The sequence below is a fragment of the Strix uralensis genome, chromosome 15, assembly GCF_047716275.1.
Source record: "Strix uralensis isolate ZFMK-TIS-50842 chromosome 15, bStrUra1, whole genome shotgun sequence".
Classification (NCBI taxonomy): Eukaryota; Metazoa; Chordata; class Aves; order Strigiformes; family Strigidae; genus Strix; species Strix uralensis.
In genome coordinates this window covers 18216110-18233352 of record NC_133986.1, presented here as the reverse complement: position 1 = coordinate 18233352, position 17243 = coordinate 18216110, and the positions used below count along the sequence as shown (strand labels likewise).

At 48.1% G+C, this 17243-nt stretch overlaps 1 protein-coding gene across 2 annotated transcripts in view; it reads left to right on the top strand.

Annotated features, from left to right (window-relative positions):
* Nucleotides 1-17243, top strand: part of TSPAN32 (tetraspanin 32) — a 33537-nt gene that overhangs the window by 3114 nt on the left and 13180 nt on the right. For both annotated transcript variants that reach the window (XM_074884691.1, XM_074884690.1), the window contains exons 3-4: nucleotides 366-463; nucleotides 7620-7694. In XM_074884691.1, coding sequence (XP_074740792.1) covers nucleotides 366-463; nucleotides 7620-7694 — 173 coding nt within the window. The remainder of the gene's footprint in view (nucleotides 1-365; nucleotides 464-7619; nucleotides 7695-17243) is intronic.

The following is a 17243-nucleotide window of genomic DNA, read 5'->3' as shown; positions in this document are numbered from 1 at the left end:
CTGATCGGGCCACAGGACAGCCGCTGTGCATCTGCATCCCCTGTCTGGGGAGATCCTTATCAGAGTGCTGTAATAATTGACAGCTTGCGGTCTGTCGGGTGGACCGACACCCTTTCAGGGTGCTTTGCTCTGCTGGAGCTGTGGGAACCGCTCAGAGGTTTACAGCCCTGCCAGACAAGCAATACACAGATGAGGGGTATTGAATAAATTATAAAACAATTTCAGTTCTGCAACCTGGTCCTCTTGGACCAGCTCCCCAAAATGCACTTTTTGGTCCCTCTCTGGGCGAAAGCATCAGACCAGGCCTCTGTTAGCCCTAAAGTCTTGGTGTCTGACCGCAGCTCCCATGTCTGCCTTCCTTCCAGCTTTCTACTTTGGGATCTGCCTCAGCATGACCCTGATCCTCGCAGCCCTGCTGAGCTCCGCTGCCACGGTGCGGGAGTCGCCGTGCCTCACCGCCGTGGTGCGTATGGGGAGGGACCGGCCAGGAGGGGCTTTCTGTGACCTTGGGCTGGTACCCTTCAAATGTGGTGCTGGGGGGGGCTGGTTTGCCTTGTGCCCGGGAGCATGCACGCCTGGGGAAGGATGTCCTGTTGCTCCACCCTGTGCTGCAAGGGGACATTTTTGTAAAAGGCATGACCTTGCAGAGTTCTTCTAGCCGAGGACTGCATCCTTCTGCGCCTTGTTTCTTTTGCTGAGGTGCTGTGCATGCAGCTTTCAGAGCGGGGTCAAAGGGAGGTGCTTCTCTGTCAAAGTGTTTGCAGTGATGACGATTCCCAGCGTATTTTTTTTCTCTCGCCAAGTCAACATGTGGTTTGTGTGGGAAAACCTTAGCAGTGTGATTTTGAGTCCCACGTTGTTCCTCTGACTTGTGACAGCAAAGTTAGCTCCCCTCCTTCCCCCCTCGCTGCAAACATCCACCACAGTGGTGGGGCGAGGCTTACAAAGCATGGCAGCAGGCATGGGGGCTTTGGGCTGGACCCTCAGTTTCAGCCTCCAGGGAGAAGGTGGAGGGGTACCCCAGGAGCTGAAATGCCACCTCCCCATCATCCACAGTGAAGTGCCTGTTTGGGCCTGGACCATGCCTGCATTAGTAAACTGGCCTGTGAGCTCAGCTCCATTTAAAAGCAGAGCCTGCACACAGGGCTTAGTTTGAACAGAGCAGCTTCCAGCCTTGGGGCTGGAGGGAGGAGCAGAAAAGCACTGCTCCCTGCATGTTTGCCAGTGCTGTGTGAAGGGCAGGAGTTAACAGGTAGGTTGCTGTGCATGAACCTGTGCTTAATATAAAATAATTGCATTGCTGTTATACATAAACTAGCTTTCAAGAGATTTACCTAATCTATGTAATTGGGGAAAACGATGCTGATGGTGGAAATGAGAAGGGGACACCTTTAAAGCTTAGTGCAAAGCAGCTACTGAAGTTAATGTTTTCACCTCCTCAGTATGCAGTCTTCCCCTCTCTGAGATCCTCAAAGGGGCCTGAGTGACACAGTTCCCAGGAATACTGCTAGCAGAGTGTGTCTAATTCCCCTCTCTTTTGCTGACGTACACTTCAGTGTGTGTCTGCAGTTACCACGTCTAAAACAACAGATGGGTGTGTAGAGGCTGGGGGAGATTGTCAAGGCTGCCTGAAAATATAGTTGAACTTCTCTTTAATGTTTATTTGGTTGCCTTACTCTGTGTGCAGTATAGTTTGGGATGTGCCACTAGGTTGTTAAAATTATAGCTGTCTCCTGAAGGAATAGTTGAAGACAAATGTATCGAGTGAATGTTGCTGTCCCTCCTCCACAGCCCACTTGATGCTGCCCTTGCCGTGGGGGTGAGGACCAGCAGGTCCTTTCCTCCAGCCGCCCATTGTCCCCCCCAGCCCAGCCGGTTTGGTGTGACACAGCCAAGCTCTGGCCACCAAAGAAACCCCTGGCTGGCAGAACCCCCAAACTACCTCTGGACTTTTCTCTGTGGCTCCTGGGGCATCCTGTTCACTCTGCTTTAGCATTCACAGTGGGGGCCTCTGGGGGAGGTGGCCACGTTCATTTTGGGTCTTGGATGACGCCGTTTGGTGCAGACACGAGGCCGTGCCTCACGGGAAGGGGGGGACGGGTGCGAGGTGCGTTCCCTGCGGCGGCAGCCATGGGGCATCCCCCTCCGCGCTCACCAGGGGATAACGGGATGCCCCTTGGTTGCCTTGAAGCTCCGTTTCCACCATCTCGGGGCACGGGGAGGGTCCGGCCGGGCGTGTGCGGTGGCAGGGCGGGGTGCAGGCGGAGCAGGGGGGGGCTCGCCACTGGAGGGGGCCGCCGCCCCGACGGGATCTCCGTCCCCAATCCCCATCCCCACCCCGACGGGCTCTCCGATACCCGATCGCCACCCCAACAGACTCCCCATCCCCAATCCCCCATCCCCGCTGGGCTTCCCATCCCTGATTCCCGCCCGGACGGGATCCCCGTCCACGACCCCCGCTCCCCATCCCCACCCCGACGGGCTCCCCAATCCCCACTCCCTGCTCCCCGCCCCAATGGGCTCTCCATCCCCGATCCCTGCCCCACCGGGCTCCCCGATCCCGATCCTTGATCCCCGATCCCCGCCGGGCTCCTCATCCCTGATCCCGATCCCCAGTCCCCGCTGGGGTCCCCCTCCTGCTCCCCGCAGGGCCGTGGCACTCAGCACCGGGAGATGCAGGAAAAGGCCCTGGGTAAGGCAGCGGCTGCTGGAACCACTGCAGGGGTGGCCCCGTGGTCCCAACCCTTCAGAAATGAACTGGAAATACCCAAGAGCTGGTCACCAGCACCTTCTTCTCTGCTCTTCTTTGTTCAAGCAGCTCATCAGCATCTTAAATCACACAGGGCAGCTTTGCTTATTCCTACAAATTGCCCCCCCTCTGTTCTAGCTGTCAGCAAGGGCCAGCCTGCTGCTTGTTTTCCCACCAGTTCCTACCCCCTCCCAAGGCTCGTCTTTAATCTCTGATCTGCAAGCAAGAAATGCAGACAGGAGAGCCAGCCCTGCCGGCTGCGGTGAGGTGTCATCGCAGGCAGGCATGGGGCTCAGCCCCGTGGGGCTCTGAAACTTGGCGGTGTCACCTCCTGCCCTGCTGATCCCTGCGGGGCTGTAGCTCACAGAAGTGATCAGCCTCCCTGCTTGTAGCTTTTTTTCTGCTTGTTAATAGCGAGGATTTTTCACCTTCCCCCTGCTATTGATTTTAAAGGACTTTTCCTCTCCTGCAAATCATGTGTCTTGTTTAGAAGACCATTTAATTCACTCTTTAATCAAAGAGGGAAGACACCGGAGTATTGGTTCCTGACATCTGTGGCTGTAGAGGAAACCAAGCCACGCTCGGGGGATGTCTGCATCGATGTGGCTAATCCACCACAATGCCACTTGGTAAACCAGCTCCCCCGGGGGAATGCTAGCCAGGATGCAGGTGGGCTTAGAGGAGCATTGCCCTGGTCACTGAACTGCTGGGTGGATCCCATCTCCTTCTTGTGCCTCAGTTTCCCTACTGGCCTTTTTTTTCTTTTGTCTATTTAAATTATAAATGCTCACCCTGCTTGGCTCTCTGGAGGTTTGTGTGTATAGAGAAGGGATCTCAGTCTTTGCAGGCCTTACTGGTGCTGTCCTAATAACAGTAATGGGTGTGCAGTGGTTAGAAACCAGAGCAGGTCAAATTGGCTAAAGCACATGTATCTCAGGAGCTCGTCCTGCAGCATCACCAGACCAGCCAGGCTGTGCATCCACTGATGCTCGTGAGGAAGCTGGTTTCTAGAGAGTAACTGAGAACTTAAGGATAAAAAATTATGTTCTAAAATCCTAGACTATCATCTCCAAAGCTCCTCTTAAACAGGGAGAGTGGTGACAGGTTTACTGACTGTCCTCCAGTTCTCGCAAACCCCACTTTTTGGTGATCTGTGGTCCATCATGCCATCAGTCCTGAATGTAAACATGCTGCAGCTCTCAGGCCCATGAAGGCCATGTCACTATGGAAGGGGAGGAGAAGGAAGGAAAACTGCAGTTTTGCTAGTACTGCTTGTACAAAGGAAAGACTCTTTCTCCGATGGGGTTTAAGGCACTATGTGCTGTTATCTGGTCAGATGGAGAGAGGGGAGGAAAAAAAAAACCATGGAGCAACATGCCAACCAGAATATCCCAGCTGAAATTCTTACATCTAAACTTTCCAGCCTAAAAAACACTTGTATAGAGCAAAATTTGTGTTCAGGATGGAGCAGCTGTTCCAAGCACAGATTCCAAACAATTTCTGTGGTAAAAAAGCCTTAGTGAGTGGCTGATATAACCCATTTTTTCAGCGAGAGTGATGTGCCAGTAGGGCCAGCACACAGCACAGGCTGTTTGCTTTACTGTTCCCAGGTGCATCATTGCAGGCAAGTGTGTAAAGGGTCCTTAATAACACTGCAGCACACTTCAGCATCTTGGTTTGTCTCCCGTGCTCTCCCTCGTGGTGCAGCACTTCTGAGCGAGGCATCCGTGTGCAGGGGAGCAGGCGCAGGCAGAGCCGATGTGCTCAGCTGGAGCTGAGGACGGATTCCTTCTTCGGACTGAGATCACTGGCTCGCGTTTGCTATGGGGAAAGGCAAAAATGTTGTGTGCTCTTAGATGAACTGGGTCAGGGAGGGAGGGATGCGACCTGATGGATGCAATCTGAAATAAGCTCCCCCTGCCCTGGCCCTGGGCTGTGAAGTCTGGCAGGGAGCTGGCCCTTGCTGTGGCCACAGCAGCACCAAAAAGCAGCTGGAGCTGAGTAGGGCACAGGTCGGCCCCTTCCCTGGGAGTGCAGGGGTTTGGCAGAGCTACTGAACCCAGTCTGAGCTAAAGGATCCCTCCCTCGTCCGAAGCAGATCCCCTTAACCAAAGGGGAAACTTCAGAAAGGTGAATTAAAAGATACAGCAGCCAACAGACAAGACGCTGTTCCTGCGGATTCTGCCGAGTCTCTTGAAGACAAATTGTTCCTTGCAGCAAGGATGGAAACAAGGTCATTCATAAAAGAGTAATTGATGTCTGGCTGGTGACATCCCTCTGTGGGGCTGATGTGGCTGCCTCCTGCAAGGGCAGCAGGCAGCAGCCTGCGGCCAGCCCCGAGGAGCTCCGAGGGTCTGGGAGATGGTGAACCAGCCTCAACCCTTCCACATTTTGTATGCAAACTATCTGTTGCCTATTTCTTTTTTCCTCCAAATGTCTTCTAATGTAATTAGAAAGTTGCTCTTCCAAAAGCCTTTTGGCTGGGAAGGGAAAAAGCAGCCTATAATTAATTTATAAGATGTTCTCGGAGCCATGTAATTGCTGCGCACCGGCTGGACGCAGGGGGAGCTTCCCAAGGGGCCGTGTCTTGGTATTCCCAGAGAAGCTAGACAGAAATAAAGGGAGAGCTGATGCTGGAGGTGAAGTACTGAGATGTGAGGTGGAGCTGAGAAAGGGAAGATGAGAAGGAGGATTTTAATCTGCTGGGGTTTCTGGCCCCAGAGAGATGTAAGTGCTGGAGCTGGTGGGAGAAGGAAGGGAGAGCACAGGGAGGGGGGGAGAAATCTGGGTGGTCCCACTCACAACACTGTTCTCACTCTCCAGGTTCGTGGTGAGTCCTCTCAATTAATTCCTTACTGGAACAATGTGTGGAAGAGCTTTCACATTGCTGTCAGAGCTATTTTTTTCCTCTGCCATAATTTTCTCTTTTTTTTTCCTGTCTTTGAGCTTGATTTAGGTGAAAATGGACTTTGTTATGCTGTTTGTTTGGGGGGGAAGTTGTTGGAGGAGGTGCGAAATGCAGGGTCTGGTGGTAGTGAGGAGCAATGTGAAATGCCCTTGTAACTTCACCTCCTCCCCCCTCCAATTCGTGCTGTACCTGCAGGGGTTGAACCGCCAACCCCGGCTGGGTTCGTGCTTGGTCATGCCATGCTTTGGTCCATGGCATCTCACCCTGCATGCTCTTCCCCATCTTCTCTACTTGTAACCCCCTTGTCACGTCAGCATTTGATCAGACTTTCATCTCCTTTAGGGTCTTCTGTTATCCCATTTTAGGTCCTGGCAAGGCAGCGAGTGATCTCACCACCTATACGGCCAGGCAGCTGCCAAAAAAATAAAAGGAGAGGCTGGACATACATAATTTAAAGTTTTTCATAAGAACCATAACAGGGTTTTCCCCAGCGTCTGAAGCAGAGCCTGAAACAAGGCAGCCCTGAAAAAGTGGTGAAATGCCAACAGCAGTCCTGTTCCTGGAGCAAAGCCCTTGGGCAGGGCATTGTCCAGCCATGAGCAGAGAAACACAGCAGGCAGCAGATGGACAAGAACCAGCAAAAGGCAGTTTATTGGCATGTTCATGTTCATTTCCAGGATTTGAAGTATCACATTTTCCTTTCTTGCTACATACGGAGGCGTTTGGGGCTTTTTTTTTTTAAAAAAAAACCATACTTTTTAAGCAGAAGGTTTTTTTGTGAAGCAGAATTGGTAGCAGCAACACTCTTCTTCCTCTCCTTAAACTTGGATTTGTTAAACTTTCATGAAAGATTTAATCTTTTTAAAGTGATTTCAGGTATATCATACTATTAAAACACTCATAGAAAAAATTTAGAAACCAAAATAGGCTGCAGTCAGTTGGGTAGTTTTCCCCTGCTACATAACTCCATGTTGGAAGAGGGACAGTTTCACAGAAAAACTTGTAAGGGCAATATTTTTCAACTGGTGATTATTCATCATCTTTTGCCATTCCAAGACTAAGCTGTGGATTCATATTTGATGAGCCCATTTGGCCTTCAGACGCTTTTACAGGCACTTTTTTTCTTCCTTTTTAAATTTTTTTTTTTTTTAATGTGAACAAGATCCTTTGGTCCAGCTGTCACAACAGGCAAGCGCTGTTTACATCAGGATTCTTTTTTTTGGACCAGATTTGTTCAAATAAAGAGACAATGTGTGTAACTTCCAGCTCTGCAAGCCTAGGGAAGAAGACAAAAGTCAAGCTGCCTCCTGCGTCGTTGCCATTATTGTTTAGACACTTCAGGGTCAGTTGCTGGCCTTGATTATATTTCTGTCATCCTTTTGCCTAACTAGGATGATGCTGATTTAAGGAAGGCGGTTTGGCCGTGCAGCTGTCACCTTGCTAAAGGAGTAAAGCTCAGCTCAGTTTCAGGTTGCTTTCTGTCCTGATTACTTGCTTCTTTATGGACTATTTGTGGGGTTTTCCCCTGTTTGCAACCGATAGCTGAGTTCTAAACACAGAGGATTGAATCCCATGAGTAAGGAGATGCTATTCTGGGGCAAAGCACTGCTGCAGAAGAGGAGCATACTGTAAATATAATGGGTTTATCTCTCTTTTTTTTTTTTTTTTTTTTTCCCCCCAAGGGGAGTTTGGACAGGGTAGGTTAACTGCTCTTCAGGAAGCCAGGTGCTTTTTCGGTAAACCTCTTCAGATGGCCACAGTGTAATTAGAGGGTTCTTGATGAAGAATCACATTATTATCCATCTAATTAGTTTTAAGTAACCAGCATTATGAGGGATGTTTAGCTCTAACTTTAACTAAACTTGTTCAAATGAGCATATTAAATACATCCTGACGGTGTTTTCAAATGGATATTTTTCTCCCCATGCTGTAACTGATGGTGTTTTTCCTCTTTATCCTCAGGGATTTTTCTGTTTTGCTCTGGCCTTCTGCGGATTGATCCCAGCTGCCTGCTGGAGATACACACACAGCACGGAGGTAAGCCTTGGCTGCTAGGAAATACCACCAGCATCTCGTCAGATAGAGATATTTTTTGTAGCAACTATTTCTCCCATAAAAGGGACATCTGGTGGCAATTAAGCCGTCCATACTGAAGTCTATCAGATGCATGCTCTGTCGCATCCGTCCTTTGCAAGAACGGAGCCGCCTTCGTCAGCTGCCTCTCCGATGGGGTCATCTGAAGGGAGAAGCCATGGAAACCCCCACGCAGGGCAAACTCTTTGTCCTGAAGGCAAAACAAAATGCTAGTCTCATTTTAAATAGCTTTTGGATCTTTTTGCAAGGGATGTTTTGCTTTGTTTTGGTTTAAATGAGATGTTTGACTTTTGAAAAGTAATTTCCAGCCAGCTCTAATTCCTGCTAACGTCAATTGGGAGCCTCTGTTCCAAGGCGGTGGCAGGTTGTGACTGTTCAGGTTGTCTCTGGCAGTGGCCAGGATAAACACCCAGGAAATGTCTTTATTAACCGCCAGCAGTGGTACAGTAAAAACACTAGAGCGAAAAATGGTGTCTCGGGCTGTCAACTGTCACACTGGACCAGAAAGAGAAGATTGTGTGAGGTTGAATTTGCAAGAAATTTGGGGTTTGAATTGTTAACCCAGAGCTTGCTGGCACTGTGGTAGGTGGATGCTGTTGGAGATGCACGGTGCTGGGGAAGTCGAGCTGAGGCATGCAGCTTTGCTAAGGGACAGCATCACAGTGGGTGCCCTTACCCCGGGGCTGGGATGCCCCTGGCACCAGGGTAGCAGGCTGCTGGGAAAAGCAGAAATTGAACTTAATATTTAGTAGCCTAAAGAAGTTTAGACTTTTTTTTAACCCTTTTCTTATCTGATATAAACTTGGTTTTTGTATATTTATTCCTCTTCCCATTCAGAGGACTTCGTTGTTGCTTGGTCTTAACTCCCCTTCCTGCATCCCTGCACTCAAAAAAAAAGTAAATTAAGAGAAGTAGGAGTGCAAAAAAATCATAACTTCTTTTTTTTGAAAGCAGAACATTGATATTTTAGGCAAGTATCCAAAGTATCTAACAGTAATTCAGATAAGTGTTTGGGCCTTTGATAGATGTTTCATGCAGTGGGTCAATCCCTATCTCCGTTTTGCTCCTCCCCAGCCCCAGGCACATGCCACAGCCTGCAGTGTTCTGGCCATCAGTGAGATGATGAGTGATGTGAAACATCATGCCAGTGGATTAGGGTCATGTTGATGCTGCCAGCTCATCTCTTTAGGGTTACAGATGTTGGGGGGGATTGAAGACCAGTGTGTCAGAAGGCTGGCCATGAGATTTCATTCTGTGCTGGAGGAGCACAACTCCATCAAAACCGCAGAGAGTCAATCCATGCGAGGACTGTGGCAACTGCACTTCCTGGGGACAAGAAGCCCTGTCCCATAGTGGTTCAGTGTCCTATGCAAAAAATTAAAATCCAGTCCTTCTGGAAGCAGAAGTCTAAAGGGCAAAGTCAAGGTTGAGGGGTAAGGTCCTGCTTCTCTAGAAAGTTTGCCCAGAGCTGACCAGTGGCCACAGTAGTTGAAAGTCCTCTGAAATACGCAGATGGCTACGCTGGATCAAACCAAAGGTACCTCCTCTGAGACAGGCACACCCGCTGTTGGCCAAGGCAGGAGCATAAAAACCCAGTGAGCACAAAGCCATGCTTTTTCAGATGCCAACAGCTTGTGGCTCAGGTTCCTGCTGGTGGCACCTGGTGGTGCCTTTGCCTTTAATGCTCTCAGTGGATTTTTCTTCCGTGAATTTGTCCAGCTGCTTTGGAAACGTTAGGGTGAGTACCGATGGCACAGCAGCATCTTTTCTCTCTACACTCACCTGGCTGAAGCGGATTCAGTCAGAGCTGAAACATCCATGAAAAAGTCTTTCCACAACCTCTGTATATATTTTCCCTGGTTTCAGGCTAAAGTATCAACATTTATTATATTCACACTAACAATTTAATATGGAAATAATCTTGTTCTCATGACCAGCACAGAGCACTTTCCTCCTCCTTCTGCAGAAGTTTGTAATGAGAAATTGAAACAAACGCTGTGTTAGTAAAGGAGAAATGGCACCAGAAAGTGTGTCTGGTTGGTCTTGGGAAATTGCATTATCCAAACAGACTATTTAGTTATACTTTTTAATCCACAAGCATGGAATAGGTTGTACAAAGGCTGCAAGAAAACGTTGTATATTGGGTTAATATAGGGATGTGCCATTCAAAAAAATATTTTGCTGAAAATATTTAAAGGAGAATAATTACTTTCTCTGTATATCTTTTAATCACTACATCTGTTTTACTTCAAATTATTTTCCTGGGTTTTTTTGCTTTGAGTGCCCGGCCCATAATTGCACACATGTGTTATGGTTAGCTTTAGTAGTTGGTTCAGTTTCTTTAAGCAAAACAGCTTCCACTAGGCAAAATGAGGTTTTCTTGTAAAATGTTTACTTTCTGGGTAAAGAAAACCAGCAGTGTTTCTGACAACAGAAAAATTAAAATACTATTCGAGATCGTCTTGGGTTTCTCTGCTTCCTAAAATGCAAAGAGAAACAGGGAATGTAAATGAGGAAAGATTTAATTAGGAGTGTCACTTACAAAACATATGGAAATTCAGTTTAGTTTGAAAGGTAACCTGTGTCACCAGTGAGAGCAGTGCACATGTGAGAAAGCAATGCAGATGCGACTGCCCCTCCAGGACAGAAAAACAGGTAGTGCCACCGTACAGAAAACTGAATGGAGCCTCCTGGAGTCTCATTATGGAGCCATTTGTTTGTCTGACTTTCTCAAAGTAAAGAGCAAAATTAAAACAGGTGTCCTCCCCAGCCTACAGCGTGTCAGTACTGTCAGCAATAGTTAATTGGGTTAATACGAGGGGAAAAAATCAAACTCAGCCAAACTGACGGGTGTCTTTTAAGCCTGGTGTGATGTACACAGCTATCAAGAAAGGAAGAGAATTTGGTGATGTAAAACTGAATATGGATGAATATGCCCATCACGTGTGCCTGAATCAGTGCCCCTGAGAGCACTGAGGGCCTACTGCCCCCGCGTTCATTGCTGAAACAAAAATTTGCATTTTCCCCATGCAAAATACGTTGATTTTCCAGTGAAAAGCTAGACAGAAAACCAGCCTGTTCAGTTTGGAAATGCCAGCTGGGAGCTGGTGTCAGCAGATCCCATCCTCTCCCTCCCCATGGGTGAGGTGCTGAACGCAGGCAGCGCTGGGAGCAGAGCCCTCCCCTCCCTCTGCAAGCCAGGGCACGGGAGGTCCCTCCTGCACCAAACCACCGCAGGTGCTCTCAGTGGTTTACTGCTCTCGATCAAAAAAAAAACCCCAAAACACCACCTAAATTTTCTTCATAAAGCAGACCCCTCTTACAGAAAATCATCTGAAATGGAAAAGCCCAATATTCAGCTGAAAAATCATTTTGATGGTTGTTTTCAAGAGGCAGTAGATAGAACTGTTGTTTGAACATGATGAAAGCAAGATGCCCTTTTTGCCTTTGTGACTCTTCCAGAGCTGTGTTTACTTCTTACCAGACAGGGAAAAAAGAAGAGTTATTTGTAAATATTTGATATTACAGACCTGGGCACTGTAAAGAAAATATGAATCTTTTCATTTCCCATTCTTTTCTGGTTTTGTGACCTTCCATAGCTCCCGAATGAATTCTTTCAGACAGATGCCATGTGTTTTAATTTCAAGTTACCTGCATTCCAGATAGTCTTGGTGTCACCATAGTCTTTATTCTTAAAATAACATATACCAGACATGCAGAAATCATGAATCTGAGATTTATTGTGCTTTATCCTAAAAGGTTGATCCTTCTGTGTAGCATCGTAATTATTCCTGCTCTAGGGATGCATCCATGTGGCCAGTGAATGGGTTCTGTGAGGTCCAAGCTTCATCCATCTGTCTGTGTTAAAGTACTTTTAACAAGGAACTAATAACCTACACATTCCCAAAGTATGTTTGTCTGGTAGGTTCTGCAAAGAAAATGGTGCACAAAATGGGAAAGAACAAATAAGTCAGAGTAACATCCAGATCCTCTGCCTGTCTTGCATGCAGCCTTTCTGTTCGGGTCAAACCCCAGTTTACAAAGAAACCCTTTGCCTCTCAGCCAGTGGCACCAAGAGAAAAGGTGCTGCTGTCACTTGGAGAGGTGTCAAAACTTCTCTGGGAGGGTCAGCTGCTCGGAGGAAAATCTGAAATGAAAATATTTGTAATCTGGAGGTTTTTGAAGTACCTTTTCTCCTGTTAGCCGTAGGGCTGAGCTGTTCAGTATTTTCTAGCTCAGATTGTTCCTGAGCCCCATCCTCCCCTGCTGCCCCCAGCACTCCTCATTCACCTCTGTCCCATCAAGCTCTCAAGACCACAGCTCCAGACACACCCCAGCCCAGCCTCCAAGCCCCTACAAAACTCTAATGTGCTTTTCTGTCTGGCCCAAATCACTCAAGTGAGTCGATCCCTTCCCACGTCTGACCTAGTGCAGACGAGGGTCTCTGGAAGGGTGAGGAGCACGCTTGATTGTCCTCCCTATGGACCACCTGGCCAAACTGTGGTCTTGGTGGGAGATGTGGCCTTGTTAGGAAAATGTCACAAACCTGTCTGAGGAACAACAGTGGTGGTGCAATCAAAGCAAACCAGAGACCGACGTACAAGGGCGGGGGCAGAGAGGATGACCTCTGCATGAGCACCTTTGATGGAACAGCTGTGCAACCATGGAAATGATGATGTTTTAGGATGGTTTTTAGCCACATTAGGAAGTCCCGGTTCCTGAAGACAAAGAGCTGAGTCCTGTTTTCCAAAGTTATTTTTACGGCAGCTCCTTTCCCACAAACCGCGGCATGTTTAGGTGAGGTGTCTTAGTCATTCCCAGTGTGGCCCAGTGCAGCTGGGACCTGGCATGCAGAGAAGGACATGGGAGAGACTTATGCCACATCTGGCACAGTTGGTGGGGAAGGCTGCTGCTTCCTCCTCTTCCTCCTCCTCAGCATCCCTTCTCACCCCTTAACTGCTGCTTTTAAAGCCTGCCTGCAGAGGCTGGAGGAAAGGGCAGCCTTGCACCTGCAGTATACAAGACTTCTGGTACCCTTACTAACCAAAACAAAAATAGGTTTGGGGTTTCGTTCTGGGCCCCGCTCCGAAAGAGGCTGGAGGAGTTTCAATGCCGTGTCATCTTCTGCTGTTCCCCTTCTCTGCAGCAGTTTAGAGGATCCTTCCACCAGCCCCACAACACCGGCCCCATAAGCCGGTCAGGACGGCAGAGTGAATCGGTGAAAATAAAATCGCTGCAACATGAAAGGAGTTTTGCAACAGAACAAGCTTTTTAGTTACAGAGATTCATTCACAGGCAAATGTTAGCTTAAAGCCGATTAAATTATGATTTCCCAACTCAGGAAAATTTGAAATTGGTGCAAATAGTTGCCCATAATTCTGGAGTAAAAGCCCCGTTTCCCATGTCCTTTGGATGAAGAGGTCACTTGGATTTGCCCTGGCTGCAGTGATGTGGCAATCTCTTAACTATCAAATGGCTTCTCGGGTTGCTGGGTGATTTCAAAAGGAGGTTTCACCAGTGGTTTTTGGCTCCTCATGTAGAAAGGCGTTAGCCTCTGCATTGCACTGCTTGTACTTGGAGAACAAACCTGAGGATTTAGCTTTTCATGGGTGGGGAACACAAGCCACCTGTGCACACTCCAGTTCTCCTGCAGCCTTGCTCTGCTTGAAACTTTCTTCCGAGGAACCTGCTTGCTCCACCCTCCTCATGCTGGGAAGAGGAACCAGAGTTTTTTCATGCTTTGTTAGTGAGCAAGGTGGTATCTTTTGAGATGGTGATTTTCTAACAGGGCCTGGGATGCAAAGCTGGAATTAACAGTTGCAGCTGTTAAATAACAAACGTTGCTACACCTGTGGCCCATTCTTGAAAAGAGCAGCTTCCCTGCTCCCTCCCTGCACATGGGATCAGCCGTGCTCTTCTGGTCTTCCTCCCAACCAGCACCTTTGCAAAGCACTGCCAGGGTCTCCAGGAGGCAAATCCTGCCTTTGCATGCACAAAGCCAGCACTGCATGTGCTGTCTCTTGTTTCTGCAGGTTTACAAAGAGTGACCCAGCACTTCCCAGGTAATTTCTTAAATGGGGTTGCAGAGGTCCTTCTAGTGGCAAACCACGTCTGTGGTTTTTCCAGGGCGTGTTTATATCTGTCAGTATTGCACTGGTGTGTGTGGGGGCAAACTCTTACAGGGTCTGGTCCATCTCAGCTGAAGGCAGTGCTTAAATGCAGGCTTAAGTCCTGGAGATTTTAATGGGGCTTAAACACAAGCTTCAGGTGTTTTCTGAAACTAGACTCAAAGCATGCCGGTAGTTTCCTTTTGGTCGTTAATTCGTACAAGGAGCGGCTGAGGGAACTGGGGTTGTCTAGTCTGGAGAAGAGGAGGCTGAGGGGAGACCTCATCGCCCTCTACAACTCCCTGAAAGGAGGGTGCAGAGAACTGGGGATGAGCCTCTTTAACCAAGTAATGAGCGATAGGACAAGAGGGAATGGCCTCAAGTTGCGCCAGGGAAGGTTTAGACTAGATGTCAGGAAGTATTTCTTTACAGAACGGGTTATTAGGCAGTGGAATGGGTTGCCCAGGAAGGTGGTGGAGTCCCCATCCCTGGAGGTGTTTAAGAGTAGGGTCGACATAACGCTGAGAGATATGGTGTAGATGGGAACTGGCAGTGTTAGGTTAACGGTTGGACTAGATGATCTTCAAGGTCCTTTCCAACCTGGTTGATTCTGTAATTCAGTGGGGCTGGATCAGGATTGTAGACACTCATCGGAGTCTTTCAAGAGCATTTTCAAAAAGCAGAGATTTGGCTGTGAAAACACTGTGAATAATCTGACATCCTCCTTGCTCTTGCTGCTATTCTGCCAGGCATAATCACTTTAAGGTAAGCACTGAGCTTTTCTCAGTCTCTGAAGTGCACGGGAAAAACAAAAAAGGGGAAAACCCCTCCCCCTTCCTTAGTGTTTTTAAATAGGACTCTTTTCTAGTGTTTATGTTCTCATCACACAATAACAGCCCACTCCCCCCAGCGAGACACTGCTCTCCTTTGTCTGAGGCACCACACAGGCACTCGCACTCATGGGTTTTATAATTTATCGCTGCCCTGACGCTGAACCCACACAGCCTGTTTCTGCTGCTTTCCATGGCAGAGCGTTAGCTGGAGCTCCCGTCTCCAGCAGCATAAGCCGTGGTACCTGAGGCCACTCGGATGGTCGCTGTCACTGTGGCACATCCAGCCTTCACGCGGCTGTAGGCACTCACTGCAGCGAGGCAGCCACTGCCAGCTTGGATATGACAGTGTTGCCCTGGGACTAGCTCTGTTGCTGATACAACTTTTTTTAAGCTAAAACAGTTTTCAGTGCTTTCTGTTGGAAGCAGTCTTTCCTGGCCCTGGTTTCAAGTACTACGGGTGAGAGAGTGGGGATGACTGAGATAATTTGACCATGATGTTGGGAGGCTCATAAATTGCTGGGTTGTGTGTCTTGAATGATGGGAGCATAGAGGGTCAGTGTGGGCCCTTGGCAGCCTGCTGGTTTTGCAGTTCTGTAAAACGGACTGAAATACTTAAAGTTTGTTTAAAAAAAACAGCCAAACAAAAAGAAAACACACAAAAAAAAAAAACCACCATGAGGATTTTGATAGACTGAGACTGGTGTCACTCAGAAGGGGTGCTGCTCCATATCCGGAGAATTCAGGGAAAAAACTTGTTGGTGTTTTATTAACTGCCTGCCTGGGTTTTCTGTGCTTCCTTGTAAAGCATGTAGTGCTCTGCCCCAGTCACAGTGATGCTCCTGGCTGCATCCAGGTAGCACCAAGGTGGCCTTGGGTGTTTATGGCTTGGTGGAGCAGGAGGCTCTGATGTCCTCCTGCCTGCTGGCTGAGCAGGAGGTATAGCACCCATACATCTGGACTCTTGCTGTTGTTTTGGGATGTGGAGATGGGAAATGAGGAGAAGGTGAGCCGTTTAACACATCAGTACTTTCTCATGTTTTAAACGTTTTGGGGAAGGACCTAATGGAAACACTGGGACTGGGAGAGAAACAGCTTTGTAAGGCTTTGCTTTTCCTGAATTTTTGTTTCACAATGTTTTTTGTTCTCTCTCCTTCCGTGTATTCCCTCAGTGACAGACTAAAGCTGGTCAGAGTTTGCCTGGTCCTCTTGCAATACTAAAAATTGGGGGGAAGAGCATATATATTTTTTTAATATAGAGAGAGATATAAAATCTATATATAGATATCAGAGAGAAAAGATGAAAACCATTTAGCTAAAAGCCTCATTTGCATCTTCTCGCACCAGTGGTCTCCAGTGACCACTGGCAGTCAAAGGGGGAGCAGTACCTTCTTACCTTGTGTATTTTTCTGTGGGGGCCTCAAAGGCCACTCTGCTTTGCAGCACTGGCCGGATTTCTTCAGCTGGGATTGATTGGCTTGAGGAAGGCTGGAAAGGAGAGGAGCTGACATGTTCTGAAGGAAATATAAAGCTGCAGCAAGCAGTAATGACTGTTAGATATGGCCACGATGGCCTGGTCAAGCATGGGGCAGGGGGACTGCATCTTACCATGTGCTCAATCCATGCGGTAGAGCTGCTCTGCAGCCTGGCTGAGGAACCCAGAGCAGTTTTCCCTCTGTTTCATTGCAGTTGTATTGTTGCTTTATCCAAACTCAAGCAGTTGCATCTGTCCCTCCCCTTCCCTTTCTGACATGCTGTGAACACATGGATTTCTGCACACCGGGGAGGAAAGGGAAGGTGGAGATAGCAAAATGCAGAAGTGTTTTTCTTACTGGAGCAAGGAAGGATTTCCAGTGAGTTAACCACTTCATTTCAGTTTCACACCTTAACTAACTTGCAGTTTATAGCTAGGCAAGGGACTCTGCAGTAGCCACCACTGAAGGGATGCTAGTGAGTACATCCTTGGAGATGCTGAAAGAACATGAAGTGCTGAGGTTGCAGTTTCTTCGGAGGCTGCCATGCATGTGCTTGGTTTGATGCCTCGAAGGCACGAAGAGCCACAGGAGAGGAAGATCCTCCTTCTGCTTGCTGTGCTTCTCTTCTTCTTCTGCCATGTCAAGAGCATTCCTGTTAAGGAGAAAGGAGAAAGATGGGCTTGTCTTTGAGACAATCCTGACATCTCCTTTCACTATGTTCACCTTGACCTCCAGCTCTGCAGAGGGATTTTTGGCCAATGACTGTTGCAAAGGTGGTTCACTGAGTAAGTGTCAGACTGTTGTTCTTGGTACAAGCCTACATTAGCTTTCCAATGTATGTCTAAGCAACTAGCTCAGGTTGCCCAGGCATGGGTATTTGCTGACAGCGGGAGGGGATTTACTGACTTTTCTGGCTTGCAAAGGCATCAGGAACTGAAGGCTGACCTCCTTGTCTGATCTTTGTTACAAATCCAGTTACAGGTTGTGCTGGTTTTGGCTGGGATGGAGTTAATTTTCCTCCTAGTATCTAGTATGGGGTTGTGGTTTGGATCTGTGCTGAACACAGTGTTGATAACAGAG